The sequence below is a fragment of the Metopolophium dirhodum genome, chromosome 4, assembly GCF_019925205.1.
Source record: "Metopolophium dirhodum isolate CAU chromosome 4, ASM1992520v1, whole genome shotgun sequence".
In the NCBI taxonomy this organism is placed as follows: domain Eukaryota; kingdom Metazoa; phylum Arthropoda; class Insecta; order Hemiptera; family Aphididae; genus Metopolophium; species Metopolophium dirhodum.
The window spans coordinates 3,345,479-3,366,181 of NC_083563.1; the positions used below are offsets into that span (position 1 = coordinate 3,345,479).

Here is a 20,703-nt window from a genome sequence, read left to right on the forward strand (position 1 = left end):
GTATTTTGATTTTAAAATTTTAGATTCTGAGCGAAGCGATGAATGTATTTTACGTATGTTTATAGAACATTTTTAAAAAACTTAAATTCCATATAAAAGAAATAAAAGAATAAAATACTGACACAAACAATATTAATTTAAATATTAAAGTAATATACAAAATTAAAAAAAGATAGTCTTATTACCTACTTATAATTTACGTATTGTTTACTTACCTGGTTATGTGGTTATATAATATTATGGCTGAGTAAATTTGGGCACTTACTATAATAGTACCTATACCTTTTTCAGAAAGGGTTGTAGGATGTTCGAGTATTGCAACTGTTAAACTCGTTAAAGTATCAAAGTTTGTTTTTTAAATTAAATATTATACTTCAGTAATGCATTGTAGTATTTCAGTAGAAGCAAATGATTTCGTAATAGATAAACAAGAGTGCATTAAATTTAACAATTTCATATGCAGAATTTAAAACGAAAAAGAGCGTCGTAGTAGGTACACGAGATAAAACCGAGAATAAATTGTGTATCAATATTAGGTACTAGGTACTCAATACCTAAAATGAAATATAAATAGTTAAACTAACAAATAGAACGTTTGTTTGATTTTTAAATTGTACAAATATTTTACATTGAGGTTACCTAACCTAACCTAACCTACTGGAAATAATCTTTATGACACTCATTATAAATTACTGTATTACATAATAAGCGATTGTATGTAATTAATTATTAAGAATTTGACGAGTACAAATTGTACAAAAAAATTATAGTTTTTATTTATATAGTAAATAGTTATGTATATTAATTTCTTTTTCAAATTTTAAATTATAAAATTATTTCTAAAATGGTTACGAATAGTGTAAATATTGCAAACAATGTGCTAATTTGTATTCATAAGAGTAATGAAACAAATTTGTCTATATTTTTTTAACACTTTTATATAAGACGCAATTATTTTTAGAGGTTGGATTGAATTTACAGCACCTACTATAATAATATGTAGTAAAAAATAATTTAAACGCAATTTTATAACAGAAAAATGTACTGTTTATTAATTATTTGTCGTGTTTCTTTCCATATTATCTATGTATGAAAAATAATTCTCCCAAAAAAAAATTCGAGTTTGTATAATATAATAATATGTAAGTACTTATTTTTAATTTTATGTAGCATGCAAGTCTACTTGTACATTCGTGGTATGAGATTATAATATGGATTTCATTTTAGGTGCAAAGATATTAGTTATTTCGAAAATAGTTTAGATACTTTTCTGAAAACTTTATTATGTATCTAGCCACCAAGGTACCTATAAAGAGAGGAGGTCTATTAACTATGAACACTTATTATTTTGAAAACTATTAACATTTTAGACATTTTCAGAACATTTAAAATTCATGTAATTCTAAAATTGTATATTATCCTTATTTTGTGTGTAATTATTATATACACCTTGGTTAACTTTTATGTTTGTTAGTATAGACACAAACAGCTTTTAATTTCTTAATATCAATCTATATTTTTAATAGCACGACTTTAATCGGAATAATTTAGTATAAATGTTGATGTATCAGATATTCAGATATTAAACAAATAATATATTTCTATTTTAAGTTCAATTAAATATGATGGAAAAGCAAGGACCCCTTGAAATTCATGGTTCATTTTTCAGCTTGTGTAAATGTTAGAACTGTATATAAATGTATCTTGGATTTTCCAAAAAGTACATTTTTAAAAATGTAAATATATATACTTTTCCAAATATTGTACTTGTACTATAATATCAAGTGCATATACAATATATTTTGTTTTGAGAAAATAGACGGGAAATATTATTATCTAAACATATTCAAAAATAGATGTATTACTTTTTTTTTAATATAGCACATAATAATATACATATTATATAAATGTTTAGTGACATAATTATATCGTTTAAATAGATGAAGTTAATTCTCGTTATTTGAAGTTGCCAGTGGCGTACGCAGGGGTAGGGTTTTAGGGTTCTAACCCCCCTTATAATTTCTTTTTTTCTACAAAAAAATTTTATTTACCACCATTTTGATACACACTGATATAGATCAATTTTTGGTCATTTTTAATAGATAAACAATAAATTGTTGAATATGACAAATACGTCGAAAATCATAGTTTTTTTTTGGCTGATTTAGAACATTGCTAAACGTCTGCCATAATCGATGGTGTATCATCGTCCATCGATTATTATCATGTTTATTACGGCCCGAATTACGGCTCTATAGATGACCAGATTAAACATTGTAAATGCGTAAACTAAATTTGAGACTAACTATAATTTGTTTTATAAAAACCGTTAATAATGTAAATTATTTTCTCAGGTAAAACCCTAACCCAACTAAAATCCTGTGTACGCTACTGGAAGTTGCATTTCAATAATATGAGATATATATAATAATATTTTGAAGTTAGTTATATTTAGGGCTCGGAAGTTGTAGCCTTGTAGGAGTTGTTATTCGATATGATCTAGATTTATAGCAGAGGAGTAGACCACGCTAGAAATCCGTATAGCTCGGATGGTTACTTTAAAAATCGAAAATCGAAAATGCATATATTGCATATTTCGTCAATTTTAAGGGAAAAGTGCATAAGTACTTCTTAATAATTTTCATACGCATATTATGCATACCTATTTAATATTATCTTGATACAAGTTGTTCTTTTTCTTTCCTAAGCTATGCAACTCAATATTATTTAATATAGGTATTTATATTTAACGACAACGGTGCGATGCGCAAATTTGAATCACTATCACACTAATATACCGATGTACCTATCTATATAGTATCTTTTCGAATATTTTTTAAGCTATTTTTTCAGTTGAATAAAATATCAACATGGCAAACAGTTTTCCGCCATATCTTAAATATTATAATTTTATTTTCCCATATTTAGTATTTGTTTTAGTGCAAATTAAAAACAACAACAAATGTTTTTTTTCGGAATTTTTACAAATATTTATTAATTTTTTTTGCATATTTGACAAAGTTACGTGCATATTTTACAATTTTTTCGTGCACATTTACAGGTATATTTTTCCTTTTTTAGCTCCTATAACTCCCGAGCCACAATTATTATTAATGTCATTATTTCCATATAGGTACCCCCCCCACCTACAGCAGTTGCGGGCAATAATAATATTATTTCTATCGTTTGGAAACGACCCCCCCCGAGTATCCCGCGAATTATATTGTACACAAATGATTTAAAAACGGCAGCAGAACCGCGAACGAATACAAAACGGAACGAAACGCAAACAAAATGTTTTCGACGGGAACTATATATAATATAATATTGTTATTTACTCGCGGCGGGACAGTCTAAACATAGTTTCGAGAAAAACACACGTCGTTTGGTTTCGATTTCGTGGTATCGGCGTGGACGACGCGCACGCTCAGCGACTTTTGCAAGTGCAAGGCGCCTTTTGAAACAATGCCGTGTATCGTTCGTGGTTTTCTCTTTTTTTTTTTCACGCACGATAACAACGACAGTACCCGTAAACCGGTGCCGCAACGCATACCTCGGCCTGCGTGTACATAACAACATCATCGTGCCTCGGGCCCAAAAAGTGCGAGCTCGCGCACGTGTACGCGTTACGCGGGGTACGCGTGACGGCGATTAAACCGCCGACGTCGCGGGCGGCGGCGTGTAGGGGCGCGCCTAGCAGCCAAAGTCCATCGGTTCGCTCGCTTCCGACCGGCGGGCGACGACCGCGCGACAGTCACGCATTGTTGCGCCTTGCGTCGCCGTTCGCCGTTCACGCGAGTCCGTTCGTTTTCGAAAATCGTTTTCGTCTCCAAAAGTCTCCATCCCCACCCCCCGCCCGCCCGCCCCCAGCGCCATAATATTATATCGTGTTCGGTACTCGCGACGTCCCCCACATCCCGCGGTACATTAACGGATAGTAGTAGTCTGGCGATCGAGGCAGGCGTTCGATTTTCAACGGAAGGTAATTCATGTCTTTCCACCGGCATTTCGTTATCTATAATAATTACAGCGCGATATCATTACAATGTTACACTGTAACCGTGGATGTAACGTTACTCAGTCATTACATTGGCGAAATGATTTAGAATTAGCGGGTTGATGATTTGCTTGTACACGGGCACACAGGTAGTATATACTCGCCGCGTATATATAGTAAACATGCTTACTGACTAATTCATAATAATATGTAGTGTAACATCTCATAAATATTATATATACGTCACACACGTTCATACCGGTTGATTAAATATTTAACATATTATTACTAACGTGAAAACAACTAAACACTCAAACACAAATACAAGCTTATAAGTAAGGAACGTTATGGTTTTAATAAATTTTAATAAACAAACTTGTTTTTATTTTTGAAATTCAAATTTTTATACGGAAATTAATAAATGGTATATTATACGAGACAACTTTGTACGATTAATAAACGATTGTAAGTATCACATTGACATACATATTGAATCATATTTTTTAAAATTATTCTTAGTGTCGAGAAAATTACAAATAAAAGGACTAAGTAAACCATGCTAAATAGCCACTATAATATTGTACAAGTTTACAAGTTATTCAATATTTCATGGTTAATTATAATTTATAACACTCAAATAAAAGATGTATATATTATTATGTTGTATTAATGTATTATACAACTTACTCAATATTTCATGGTTAATTATAATTTATAACACTCAAATAAAAGATGTATATATTATTATGTTGTTATGTCAACTGCAATATATTTATAAGTTTAGCTTTAAATTATTAAAATGAAGCTCTAATGTTAAATTTAATATTTATATAACGCTTATTATCATAGTTCAGGTACCTACGATAATATACTGCTTGTGTAGAACATTATTCAACAATTTAAATAAAAATGAATAAATTTTTTTAGATTTTTACGTGACATGTAATATAATATTGTATGTTTACTAAATATTTATTTATTTATTTATTTTTTTGCTTAAAAAAACAAATATAGAATTATACATTATACATTTGAATTACCTATCTATCTTCTGTAAGCTGTGCTTGTGGCAGGGTTGGAACGAAAAAGTCCACCCCGAAAAACCCGGGCTGCTTTTCTGGGTTAAATCCACTTGATATTTTGAAAAACACATAAAAAACCCCGGGCTGCTTTTCTGGTTAAAATAGAAATTCATTCTTATTTTTTCTTTAACTTGTGTTAATTTTCAGAAAAATTTACCTTATAGGTACAATTTATTTTTCCAATTAAAATATTAAATTGATTTGAAAAAAAAACGTAATAATTATTTTTTAATTAGGTAGGTACAATTAAAATTATAAAATAGAAAAAATTACACACCAACGGTCAATAGAAAATAGAAATGTTAAGTCTTTTATTTTTAATAAGATATTAAAATATTAAATAGGTAACTTTTCTGTAAAATGTAAATACTTAATGAATAATCCAAACAAAAATTAACAACTAACAACAAAACAAAAAACTTAATAATGCCACTAACGTCAATAAAAATTAACAATTAACAATTGGGAAAAGTTCAGAATGTCAATATCTTATATTATTATCATATAGTTATGGTGGGGCCAGTATAGAGATAACGCGACGAGGGAAAAATCAAAAAACAGTGCAGCTAATACATAGAAAAAAATTACGTTTTTTTTCGGATGGGCTTTTTCAGAAAAAAAAACCCCATAAAACCACCCATTATGACTTTTACATTAAATTCCATCGGGTTTTTAGGTTTTTTTGGGTTTTTTTTTTAAACCTTCCATTAATATTTTACAATAAACCCACCGGGTTTTTGGTTGGGTTTTTTCTATAAAGCCCGGGTCTTTGCCAATCCTGGATTGTGGCGAAGATAGCGAGTTACAAATGAATACTTATACTTAAAAAATAAAATGTAGGCATAATTTATGTATAGCTTTTCTAGTTATTAAATTGACATACTTACCTAAGTAAATCAAATTAATTTTTAATTAATTTTCTAAAAAAAATTGAGAAAGAAATAAGTATATCTGTGTATTATAATTTAATATTATGGTATTAATAAAATATAGGAACTGTTATATCAAAATAAAATTCAATATTCTATTTTAAACCTATTTAAAAAATTTAAAATACAAAACATAGGAATCAAATATCTTTGTTATTTTAAGCTATCAAATTCCTAAACTTAAAATGTAATCTCTGTGAAATAGTTATTAGCGAGTGAAATAGATTTCCTGAATATTCTTTAAAATTAATAATTGTTATCAAATGTTGAGATTAATAAAAATGTATAGTTGACTGTTAGTAAGTAATTTTTGATAACTTTAATATTAATTATTGATTAGAATAATACTACTGAGTACTGATGGAAGGTTTTCAAAACTGATAGATACTGATTAGTGATTTAGCATCTTAAATATATTTGATTTATATATTTTATTAATTACAAAAAACATAATTTATAGATACAATTTTTAAATTTTAATCTTTAGAATGTTAATTTAATGAACAATAGACGAATTCCTTAGCCAACATTTCCATCACTATACTGACTACTTGTCACGCTAAGTGAATCGTTACTGTGATACACTGTATACAAGTTTCTTCACTAACTCAGAAAAGTAAGATGGACAAATAATAAAATTTATAATTTTTTTCAGTACCTAATAAGACAATAATCCAGTAACGTCAGATGCAAGAAAGCTGTTCTTGCTCAGATATACACAGATAAGAAAAAGAAAGCATGGGCAAAAGGAACTCAAAACTGAAGCAAGATACAATCGACAAATTAATAGAAGACACGTATTGTAAGTTATTTCAAAATATTAAATGTTGTAATACAATTTTAGACTCAAATGTGAAAATTAACTAGTTAAAGCTAAGTTATGAAAATTAATATTTCAATGTAACTATTGCTAGTTAATTTTCTAATTATTATCTAATAACTTAATTAGTTAAAGAATCCATTGTAACAACTTAATATTAAAAATAATGTGTATAAGTTAAAATCTCCCGGGGTGCCGCCAATGGGCGTCTTCCCCTCTCCTGTCCTTTTATTTATATTTGTTTCAATTTATCACATTTGCTAATTGTATTACCTACTGTATAAATTATAAATACAGATTGTAAATAAACTTTTTTTTTTGAAGTAATAAAAAAAAAGTTAAAATTGTATGTATACGTCATACCGGTAGCTAAAGTAAAATATGCTAATTAATTAGTTTTACCGAGTTTATAATATTAACTATAATTTTCAAAATATTCATACACATTTGACATTTTCAATTTTTTTTATAAATGGAAATATTTTTGCTATAACAATAAGCTTGAAAATGTAATACATGGTTTCTTATAAGTATTATTACTATAGCCATTCAAAAAAATTAAAGATTTATAGGCACAATTTTTTTTATAAGCATTTTCAGTTCAAATTTTGATACAATTCTGTAAAAAAAAAACGTGTATCTTATAAAACAACAAACCATGAACATGTAACATTGTGATAGGTAGAATTATGAGAGGGTTCTATAAAGGACTAATTAACAAATTATATAATTATTTATGTATTTCCATAATATTGCCATAGTTTTCGTTTTATATTAATTATTCAACCAATACATATTTATGGGTCTAATTATCTTAAAATAATAGACTGGTCCTAATAAAACAATACTTATATAAATTATAGTCAATAACATCGCTGCTTTTAATAACCCCGTTTATCCAACTACCTACTTGGACTGAAATTCAACTAGAACTATCACTGTAGAAGAGTTTAATATTCATCATCTTTTCTGGATCTACAATATAAATATTTAACCATGAATTAAATCCCACAGAGATTTAAGATTTGTTTGCCCATAAAATATGTATTAAATTTTACAACAACTACCTACTACTCAACAAGGACCTGCATCCGTTTAAAAAAAGGCATTTCTTTACGGTTTATATATTTCTAAAATCCATGGTTTTTCACTATTCAATTTCGAGAAATGTCAATGACGATTTGATTTAAACCCGTATGGTAAGGTAAATCTAGGAAAAACATTAAGAATATTGGGCAGGTGTTCGGCAGAACATGGTTTGGTATATAATATTAGTTTTTGTACCTCAGAATGACATTAATTGTACACAATTATAATTTATAAATATGGTAATTATTAATAGTTAAAAAAAATGGCTTGCATTGTACAGTGAGATCAAAATGCATAAATATTTTACGAAACTTAAACTGTTTTAATAATTATAAATTATTACCGATATGTGAATTATTTAATATAAAAATACACCAATATGATAACATTATTTTCATATATTTTATATTTTCGTGTATCAGAGTATTATAAGCGTGTAAATGTGAAATAAGATCCCTTAATTTGGGTAGATTATTGGCAAAAAAAAATCATGTGTGTGGGTGTGTTTGTGTGTATCTATGCGTGCGTATGTGCGTAATAATATTATTAGGCTGGTGTTGAATTTGATTTCGTATTTGCAACTGTCCCACGAGAGTTCAGTTTTGTCACCAAGATCCGTGAAGAGGTTTCCGTATAATAAATTTTCGTCACCGTCTTGACGACATGAGCAAGTTAAATCAATTTATACTTTTTTCTAACCCCGATTGAATTTTGCTCAGATAACCCAATGATGAAAACTTTTATTGTTTTATCGAACGATGAGGTGATTTTATATTTTCGATTTTGATTATTCTTTACAGATTCCGTTTAGTAAAACAATAATTGGGTTACATAGGTATTAGGTATGCTCTTTATAAGTACAATTTTGTTTCCAACTTTGATCTATGAAATAATATCAACCTTAAAATATTTAATTGAAAAACCATAATGAGATATTCATCTAGGTATCAGATTTCAAAAAGGTGGTAATTATATTAAAAATATTGTAACATTTTTTTTTGACAATAATGGCACTTATATAATATTATTATAAGTGTGAACAATAAATTTATAAATATCAATGTGATATTTAATTTAAATTTAAATTGTATTTTTGTTTCTTCAGCTGATTCTATATTGTATGAAACATTATAATATATTGAGTGTAGGACGTAGGTATATCATTGAACTTACATATTATGAAAGCAAAATATATAGGTGGCTATACGCGAGTTCAAAATTAAAATACGATTAGTATATTATGTTAGTTTTATAAACCTTATATTTACTATTGTTATTGTTAATTTTCCCCCTTAACCTCTGATAAGTCTGAAATGCATCGTACGAACGTCTAACAATTGTCAATCTAAGCATTTAAAGTTCAGATAAAAGGAGAGGAGTGACCGAGAATACCCTCGAGTTCCCAATATTGTAGCTTCACCGTTCCATTCATATAAACTTTGAATACTTATAAATACACAATACAGGTACTTTTACATACTATTTGCACAATGTTTTATAACGACCTTTTCAGAAAGAATTTTTCGATTGACAATAAGTAATTAAAAATATGGGGGGATTTTGTAAAAAGAAAAAGTAAACATTTAAGCAATGTAAAAAACATTCGTGTGCAATATTTTTCTCTTCAAATGAAAATCGGTCAAGAAAACTACCTAGTGTATATTATCGTCTATGATTGACCACCAGGCGATAATAATTAGTCGAGATTATACGTAAAACAAAATGTTGCCACGTTGGAAAAGAATGTTATATAGTGTTGTCAACGGAACGCCCAATAATTATTAACGATACATTAATACCTACGTTTGCATTGGTGTGGATATTATAATAATAATAATAATATATCGTCTGATCGTTAGAAGAGCGCGAGACAATAAAGGAATTTGGCGCGAATACGATGGCCGGTAAACGTTTACCGATTGTCGCGCGAACTACCGACAACAAGCGGGTCATGTTAGTATACCTTAGCTAACCATGACGTTATCATAGTAGACAAGTCTGCCGAAGAAAAATCCTTTTGTGGAACAACAATGCGCCGGACAAGAAGACCGACCATGACGGCTAGGCGATATAAAATATTATACCCTTATACCAATAGCGGCGGCAGTCGTGGATAGCGTGCGCGTGTGCTTCAGCCGTTTCATCCATTAATTGTCAGTACATGCGAATCATAATAATTTATCAACGCTCGTTATAAAATACACGGCGCTGACCTATATACCGCGGGCCGGACGATTTCGGGGATACGCACGTGGGGACCCGCAAAGGAATTTCGTTTCTAATGTTATAACATTCGATATATCATACGAACCTTTATCAAGGTATACGATAATTATACATATCGTTATTTTACACGTAAGTTGTAACGCTATTATAATTTATAACAGCGGCTATTAATGTTTAATGGTATAAGCGCGTAGAAATTCGACTTTAATTCGAAAACGCGTATCTGTCTAACTAGCGCCACGGCGCGATCGAAATGAACGAGATGAACGTAAGTAAAAATATAATACAAGTACATTATAATATAGGTACCTACTGGTTTTAACATAAACGATAAACAGATATGATATGGACCAACTTCTGTTGTAACTTTTGTTTTAGTCATTATATTAGTTTAAATTTATAATTATGTGAAAAAAGTAAGCATATCTATTGAGTGAAAATGTCTTTTTACGCAGTTAATTTATTACATGTTTCATCAGTTTTTTTTTTTACTCTAATATAATGTATATAGATTACAACGGATGTGTACAATAATATCATCTGTACTGTTATGAGTTTTATATGGGTTTCTCAGTTATTCACTGTTTTTAGTCTTAACTCTTCATTATTATGATAATTCTTATTATTTACAATATTATGTAACTGCTGAACTTAATATCATGACGACTATTAGATAAAATGTTTGTATAATAAAAAATTAACAATTTAATTATATGATAATATTTTACTACTGAATTGGAATTAATTTATGATTTTTCAAGTGTTTTATATCATTCTGTCTTAAGAAATGCTAGATACTTACTTATCGTCATGTAATTATTTATTATATATCTAATTTTCTATACTTTTTGTTAATTTTGTTATTACTATAATATGTAATATTATTATGTAATTATATTACTATAAATTTAATAAATTGTGTAGACTAGTCTATAATTTATGCAAAATGAACTAAGTAGCCGTTAACATTTAAAAAAAGTTTTTTTCACCATAAACATAAAATGATTTTAGAACTTCCTTAAAGTTTATAGATATAACTGACATTGGACGAAAAACTTTTTTCTTCTTAAAATATGAATTAGACTTCCACTAATTTAAACTTTTCAATGACTTCATAGAGATGAAAACTTCTGTTTTAACAAATCCAATTACGAAATTATGTTTCATGTTTTATATACATATCATATTATAAGCACAAACTGTTATTTATGGTATTTGTTATGTTTATAGTGTGAAATTTCGTCGAGTTCAGATGCTTATTGTTTAAAGCAATTCATTTTACAGTGTTGAATAATATAATAATATAATTGGTATAATTTGTCTTTACATGATTTATATTTGTTATCAAATGTGTTTCTTGTCTTCAGAGATTTTTTTATTAAATGTATTAAGACATAATGATATGTATTGCGTTATAATGTACACGATGGAGCAATTTATTTATTATTTTTTGGTTATTACAAATTTAAAAGAAATGTACTATTCAAAAATATATTAAAGAAATTGAGTGAATTTTTAAAATAAAATCGTCAAAAGTAGCACTTATCAATTAAAATAATAATTTTAAAATAAATATTTTCTTGAAAGAAGTCTTTTGGGTCATGGAGTACAGAAAATTATTCAGCTGATATTAAAATAATATATCTACCATTTATATTAATTACTTTTTACAATTTATATTTTATACTAATTATATATGATGAGGTATATTTCAGAATCTTCCATTAAATAATTGACAATACCATAAATTCAAAAATAATATATTACTAAATATTTTATTTCAGATTTTGTACGCACTTATTGGTCATGTATAAACTTATGAATATATTTGTTATTCAAACTTGCTCAAGGATATCCACTTTAATTACATTACAGGGATAAAGAATTGCAATTCGCAATAATTCTTATTAATATACGTTAATTATAAGTAATGTTTTTTTTAAATGTATAATCTAATTTATGAAATACTTTATCTTTTCTTTCTAATGTTCGGTAAAATTTAATTTTTAAAAAAAAGTAGGTAACTACACCACGTTTATTTAAATTGGAAATTAAAAAAAAAAAATTAAAAGCTAGTTAAAATGTAACGACAGAATTTAAAAAAGGTGATGTTTCGATGTATTAATTAGGTTTGGCACTCTTGAAAATTACAGTGAACGATCCCGGGAAGGAATATTCTGAAAATACGAAAAAACCCGACAATTTTTTTTCAATTATTATTTTTGTTATTATAGACAGTCACGTTTTGATTTATGTATATTTTAAATTAGTTTAACTATAATATTATCGCATATATTTTAGTAATTTTAAAATGTATTATAAGATTCTTCTATAATAGTAAAGGATAGTTCCATTATTAGTTACAGTCATACAGACTTAAAGTTCATAATAATATGTTTATCAGAAAAAAAGAGGGATTTACTACCTTTGTAAACCTTTTCAGTAGCTTAAGATTCTGATAGAAACGAGAAAATATAAAAAAAATCATACAAAAGTTGTGTTGATTATTTATTATTGTAACTAAGAACGCCAACAAAATATTCAGAAAATGTAAATATTCATTAGTATACATAGTATATAGCTAAACATTTATTTTGGTTTATTAGATAGTTAAAAGCTATAATATGGGCTATGGTCTAAGTCTCTATAGCTTAACCTATAGTATAGGGTATCCCGAGAATATTTTTCAGAAGTTCGATTTGTTTAAAAAATATTGTTATTCTTTATTATAAATTCGTATTGCATTATTTGACAATTTATATAACCTATCTGCGGTATCTAGGACATATTTCAAATACTGTTTTAGGAATACATATTTATATAACAGTGAGATCTTGAATATATTAAATATTAAAGAAATAAAAACGGCTGTTTTTTTATAAAAATGAAAAATCGTATTAAATTAAAAAAATTATTAAATTGTTTGTATGCTTTTTTAATGTAATAAAAAATCAGAGAATTTTAATGGGACCTATCGACTCCACCAATATAGCATCGATTCCACCAGTACAGGCACATAAATATATTAACCAATTGAAACCTAATTTTATTTTTTGTTATGTTTAGGCAGTGTAAGTGTTAAATGGAAATTTAGCAAAGAACTTGAATATCAGAATATTAAAATGAAACAAGCCATAGTTTATCCTTACGTACCTATCGTAAACATTATTAAATTCCCACACGTTCCCAGGAATTCCCGTCAAATCGTGTTCCTTGGAATTTCCCATCCCTAGTATCGATATATTAATCGAAAATCGGCACTCCTGGTAAATTAGTACACATCATTTAAGTCTGGGAAGCAATAAGATAAGTACATAATAGACAAATATTATACTTGATTAAGTAATAAGATTAGTTCAACTAAAATCATTTTTATATCACGTTGGTCTTACACAAATTAGTTATAAAGTTTACATACAACTAGTTTTCCAGATAAAATAAAAATTGAATATTTTAAATTAATTCAGACGTGCAAAAATCACACATACTGTACAAAATATTTTTAAAAAACTGATAATATTATAGAATTTTGAACATTTTTAAAACTTAATTATTATTCTGTATTAATATTCAAATAAATCGATTTACTTGTAGTTTCACATTCAAAAACATGAACATAATATTTCCTATGTTGTGACAGGCATTGGATTTGTGGATGTTTAAATTTACAAGTAAAAATTAATTTTTTTAAGATTTTTATTTTAAACTGGAACTCACAAAGATTATCATTACCTATATAGAGTTTCAAAAGAAGATAATTTACAATTTTAGTTAACCAACAGATAATTATATTTTTCACTGTAAGTCGGAATAATCATATTACAGTAAACTCTTGTTGTGTCGATACTCAAGAGACACGAATAAATGTTTGAGATATCGAGATTTATTGTTATGGTAATTATTTCAATGGGATTTCAATATAGTTCGATATTACGAAAAATCCAATATATCGACGTTCGACATAATAAAAATCTGCTGTGTAGATTGAACAGTTTAAAAAAAAAATCTAAATATTAAAAATACATTATAGGAACCTAGTACCTACACAGTTATAATACGAAATTTAACGTTCTTTAAAATGTATTTGCAAATACTATATCTTAGTATTATATTATAATATGATTATATTCTCCTCATGAATAAGTTCGAAATCATCCTCCAGCTAATGTTTTAAAGTTTGATCGATAACTTAAGTTAGTGACAGCGAAAGTTATTTGTTCCCCACGATCAGCTATGTTTGTTTTTTTTTTATCACCAATGATTATGTCAAAACCATAACATTTGAAACATCAACGGACGATGAGTTAACTATTTGGTGATAACTATTTTGTAGCGTAAATTGATTTATAGTTTGAACGTATCTATGCACAATAAATTATGAACCTTATTGTAATAATTTTGAATATCAAGTCGGCCATTTACCAGAAAACGTTTAAAATATTACTGTTGTTTAGCAATTATTATTGATAATTTTTATGGATTTGTCGTGTTTGTAATATTTTATAAAATATCACAGTGTCATTGAATTATTAGAAATCAATTACAAATCCTCGTACACGCGTAAATATTCTACTTGTTAACATTATAATATAAAAACGTTTTCGACTACAAAATAAGTATGTTTGTATGTTTCAACTTATCACATAATGTAATTTGTTATCGGCAGGTAGTGCACATATTTTCACAACAATATTAACATAACGAGTATTGGACTCGTATTTTGTTGAGATTAAAAACGACAACAGTTCATAGAAGTTTGAATTTTATTAATATATGTCAGCGATAAATTTGAAATTTCGTTTGCATTTTAAATAACACTATGGTTACAAGTAAAGTATAAATAAGATAAATATTTTCATAATTATTTGTAAAAATAGTTACGTGTTTAAAAAAAATGTGGGTATTTTTTATTATAGAATTTTGAATTTTTGCTCCATTATAGAAGAAGATACAAAAACAAATTATAATTACAATTTATTCTACTTATTATAGCTTATTTACTATAATATAATTATATTATTATGTATTTACAATCAAATAATAACATGCTTGTTAATTTATCGTTTATTATAATATATAACATACAATTGTAATAGGTATGCTGTATACATATAAAAAATCTCAAATGGCACGTCATGTAGATAAACGTACAATGTATGTATTAAATATATTTTAAAATTGGTCATTTTATGATTAAAATATTTTCAATCAGATTTCTCCATTTATTAATTTTCTTTAAATAGAAAAAAAAAACGGGGGAAAGTAGGCAACCGCTTTCTTGTACAGTAGGTGTTAAGTGTACCTCGTAACTGAGGAGTAAATCACTGTATTAGTGTAATGGATGTGTTAAGTTTGAATTCAACAAAAAATCATCACACATGAAAATCGAGCAAAATATTTTGCTCGAAGACCATTTGTTATTCTATATATTTTTATTTTACTGTTTGTAATCTATTATTGTAGGCACTCGGGCATATTTACAGGGGGGGGGGGGGGGGTGGTTAGTTTGCAGTATGATCAACTTATGAGAAACCTTGTATACAATTTTCAATCTTTAGGTATAAGAATTCAACATTTAATTCATTTTTAACTAAAAAATATTTATACATTTTCATGATTTTGACGAATTTTGTAAATATTTGAACTTCAAATGTATATAAAAAAAAAACATGAATAATACTAAAACGTTTTCAAATAAAGAGTATATAATAATATAAATATTTCTTGATAATTTTAAGTAACTTATGTACTCAAAAAAGAAATCGATGTACTGGTCTTGTAAAATTCCTGTATTTATATAGATATTTGTTGTTGTTATGACTGATTATTTTAAAAAATAGCAGGAAATTTGAATTTTGACTTTTTAAAAGTACCAATTTGATCCAATTTTCCATTAGAAACTACCTCCAAAGTTGAAGATCAAAACATTTTTCCACTATACGTTGCGTATACAGATATAAAAAAAACACAGTGTAAAATCAATACATTCATTACTTTGCTCAGAATCCAAAAATCACTACCTAGCCTGTGCGTTAAAAGATCAAAGTACTTTATAAAAATGTATTTTTCATCAAAGACTTTATGAAAACGTTCTCATCTTCGCGTTGAACTCTATTATTATATTTATTTAAATATAAAACTATCATTTGCTTTAACATTTATTAGACATAACACTTGCTTATATAAAATAAGTAAACATAATAATATTAGAGTAATTCTTTTTTAACAGACAACATTGATTATTTGGAAAAGTATGCATTTTTGGTAAATACATTTGCTTAAATAATATTAAAGTCATATAATAATACTTTTGAATAAACATTTAATGTTTATTGTAATCATTAAAAAAAAAAAAACAGTTTTTAGTAAATATTTTAAATAACGACATACATTTTTAATTTCATATTCTGAAGTAGAATATTTTTTCGAAAATTTTAATATATGTATACAAATTGAAATTCTTATGAGTAATCAATTGGTTATAATTTAAAATACTTATAACTAATTAACTACGGCAAAACATATAATTTTTTTATAGATCATAGTTTAGACTTTTTCAATGGTTAACATTTTTTCTATACTATTTTACGGATAATATAAATTTTTTTCGTACATTTTACTCAGTTTCAGTTTAATTTACTCAATTTTTTGAAAAGAAGACATTTTTATTTTGTCACATAAAGTAATACTATTAAAGTTCCAAAACTTAAAAGTATATTTCAACTTTGAACCACATAATAGTGAAATAATAGATATATTAATGTTAAGTGAAAATAACTTTTACACAGCAACCCATACCCATCGTATCTTTATATAATACCTATGTATATTTTATATATTATGTTGTTTTAAAAATTGAAAATGAAAGTTTCTGTGTCTTTTGATGAATACCTTTTTATATGAAGGCGTATATAAAACAAGACAGTCTATTTCAAAAACAAAACATGTACGTGAATATTTACAACATTCAATTTATATTTTGAAGATTCATTTTTGAGATGATACCACTATGATTGAATTGGAGTTGTTTATTTTAACACGTATGGATTGTAATCCATAGAAAACAATATAGATATTACTTTTTTGTATTACTATTTTTATATATATTTCAATAAACTTTTCATACGTAAAGATACAAAAAAATCAATACGGTGACAACACCGTACCGGATGTCGAATTATACAGTACAAAAGTACAATGAAAATAATTTTAAGTTCATAGTTTATTACTATTTTTTTCATGAATTGGGCATTGGTACATGGACGTAAATATTGTTCGATCCAATGCACAAAGATAATTTCATAACACAACTAAAAATAAATACGCCCTTTAGAAATTGGTATAACATTTTTAAAATATAATTTTGAGTTTTATCATAATATATTTTTACTATTTCATATTCAAATACTTGATATTTTAAAAAGCCTTTATTTTCAATTCACTGTGTAGAATTAGATAGTTAAATGTGTGACATACCTATACGAAATGTTTCATACGATAAAAGGCGACAGAAGCATTGTTTAGATATACAAGTTATTTACATTTGTCATTTTATAAAAGACCAAAACTAATTTCAGAAAAATAAAGTTTATGATTTATTAATATCGTATACTCTTATTCGCAGTAATTTAAAATATATTTAAATGCAACACGAGGAACTTATATAACATTTTGAATTTCATATGACTTGACATAAAAGTGTTTTATATTGTGACATTTAATAATATTTCTTTATGCATTGTATCTAAATAATATTAAATCAAGTCATTGTACTTAAAAATGGCAAACTAATAACATAAACAAGAGTTATCTTTTTCAAAATAAAAAATTATAAAATAACTATCTCAAGTATAATAACTGTTTCAAAAATAAAATGTCATCATTGATTAAAAACGTGCAAGTTGCATTACAAGTATTAAGTATGTGCATGCTTGTTACAAATCCAAGTTATTTTAGTTGACATTTTTAAATTTACAAAACATAGTGAAACTGTTTATATGAATTTTATATGTGCGTTTTGTAGTATTATTTAGGTACCTACTATTATATTAAGCATAGAAACTAAATATTAACATATTTTATGGTCTATAATACAATTACTACAACCAGGATTGATTCAGGATTGAGATTTGGAGAATTTCGTTAAAATAATTATAAACACAATAGTTAATTTTATGCAGTGAAAAGTGTTTTAACTTTCATGTCAATATAAACTATTTGATAAAGTAATTGCAAATCCCATCATATATTATAATGGGTGTTTATTTTTTAAAATCGTTTATACACTCTTCAGTGATCTCGACACAGAAATTGGGCCAACAGCGATAACACGCATGCTTTTAAACACTAATTTCTTAAAAATAAATTATGAATGTATGACTAGATATAATTTTCAGTCGTTGATTAAGGTGTGATTCGATAGTAACGTGGATAATATTAGGAGACAATGGGCATCACTAGTGCAGTTAGTGCATCACTAGGGACTTTACAGCACACTCGAAAAAGCGGCTTCTTGAACGATTTGAAACTCGTGTTTTTGAGAAGAATTTGGTTTTATATACATTGAACAGAGTCACATATTATCATGTGACTTATCATTGAGCCGATGAACAATAAAGCTATGAAATTAAATTATTACTAGCGTGAATTATGTACATTCATCACCGACCACCTGTTGTCATATTATACCTATACCGCGCACTGTATACAAACAACTTAGTCTGAAGTTTGTTGATATACGTCCAATATTGTTTTCGTTCACAATCAACTGATAGCATTTATACAATAAATAATACAATTGGTTTTTCTCTCACATAATATACCATTTCCATTATGAATATTTTTAATATTTATTATTATAACCTATTATTATTATTATTATTATTATTATTATGGCTGGTTTGTTTGATTACTTATTAATATTTATTGTACTCGTGAATTTTATGCATCTAATAATATTAAATTTAAAAAGAGCAGTGAAATGTTTATTTGGAAAATTTCAGTTATATTTAATAATAACAAAATTTAATATAATTTAAAATACAATTATACGCGATGCAAATCTTTGTATAATACCTTTTTGGAAAATTCTAATTATTTGAAAATCGATGTCGCTACGGTGTGCCATGTAATGATTTAAATTATATTATTATTAGTGCTATACAGCATACAATTTTGATTAAAAGTATTTAAAATATTGCGTAGGTATATTTATTATTATTACCTTAAAGAAACTTGATTTTTTCCTTGACACGATGCACTATATCATATTATATAAGAGTGTTTTTTTCTAAAAATAATACAAAATACAATAGATAGGTACCTAGCAATAACCTTGGGATAATATATATACTGGCACTATATTAAATAATATTAATATAGTGTGAGATGTATTTCACCAACCCTGCAGTATAGTGGTTTCAGCAATAATTTATTTATTTATGTAATATAATATATGGGTTGATGAACACAATTCAAAATATGTTAGAGCTTAACATACAAACAAAAATTTACCAAATTTGTAAATATTACCAATAATAAAAAAATAAATAGTTGGAAAACTACATTGAAATAATATAATAATAGTAACATTAACAAAGCTTATAATAGTAATAATATTAATAAATAATAAACCAAATGAGGAAAGATGGGTCCTCTATCGTTGGCCAGTTGTATGTACGACAAATAGATGTAATTCGCTCAATATTTTCAATAGGTACACCAAGGCTGCTGCAGTTAGTGGTTCATATAAATTGTGATTGTATTTTATTACTACTAATAGGTATATTGTTTGTACTAATTTGTGTTCGTATTATAGTATATTATAATATATAGATGCGGGGACGGTGGTGTCCCACGAGGATTTATTAATTCAAAGAGGTATAGTGGATTCAATTACTCCATCATTTTATAAATTAATTAATCTTAGTGGAACGTCCTGTAAATATATGTATAAATACGGTGTTCAAAAATTATGAATTACCCAGCTATTTAATATATGTATAGTAGCTGTTCTGCCTGTTCTTTAGATGATTTACAATATAAATTATCCAAGAGCAGTATATAATATTCTGCAAGTATAGTAAGTACCTACTTATTTTTAGAATATTATTATAATATTATATTATGTATTAGATTAAGAATTTATTATAAATATTTATTTAAACTGACAGTAACAATGCGAATTTTATGGTATTTTAGGAGTATCTAAATATTTTTATTATTGTTATCTAATTTGAAACTACATCACAAATTAGAAACTAGAAAGTATTCTTCATGTGATGAAGTATTCATCAATACGTTGCATGGTTTCACTACATAACGGCTTTGTTTAATGACCAAACGATTCTTTGTTTCTACGGCTTACTTCGTTAAGCCATTTGTTCTTCAGTAGTATACTAGTACACTTGATCCCTTAAGACTGACCAAAAAGCTTTACAATGCACAAATTTAAACTTGTACTGAGATATTTGTTGATGAATACCCGTAGGTACCTTTATATACTTTACTTGGGGTTGAACATGAAAGTGGCCGGTAAACTTCAAGTTCAAGTTAACGTTG

The 20,703-nt window shown here is 26.8% G+C and overlaps 1 protein-coding gene across 1 annotated transcript in view; it reads left to right on the forward strand.

Annotated features, from left to right (window-relative positions):
• Window positions 1–3,828: 3,828 nt before the first annotated feature.
• The window catches only part of LOC132943030 (frequenin-2), a 163,761-nt gene continuing 146,886 nt past the window's right edge, over window positions 3,829–20,703 (forward strand). Inside the window, exons 1-2 of the mRNA XM_061011800.1 lie at window positions 3,829–3,982; window positions 6,664–6,810. Of these exons, the coding sequence (XP_060867783.1) occupies window positions 6,747–6,810 (64 nt within the window). The 5' untranslated portion in view covers window positions 3,829–3,982; window positions 6,664–6,746. The remainder of the gene's footprint in view (window positions 3,983–6,663; window positions 6,811–20,703) is intronic.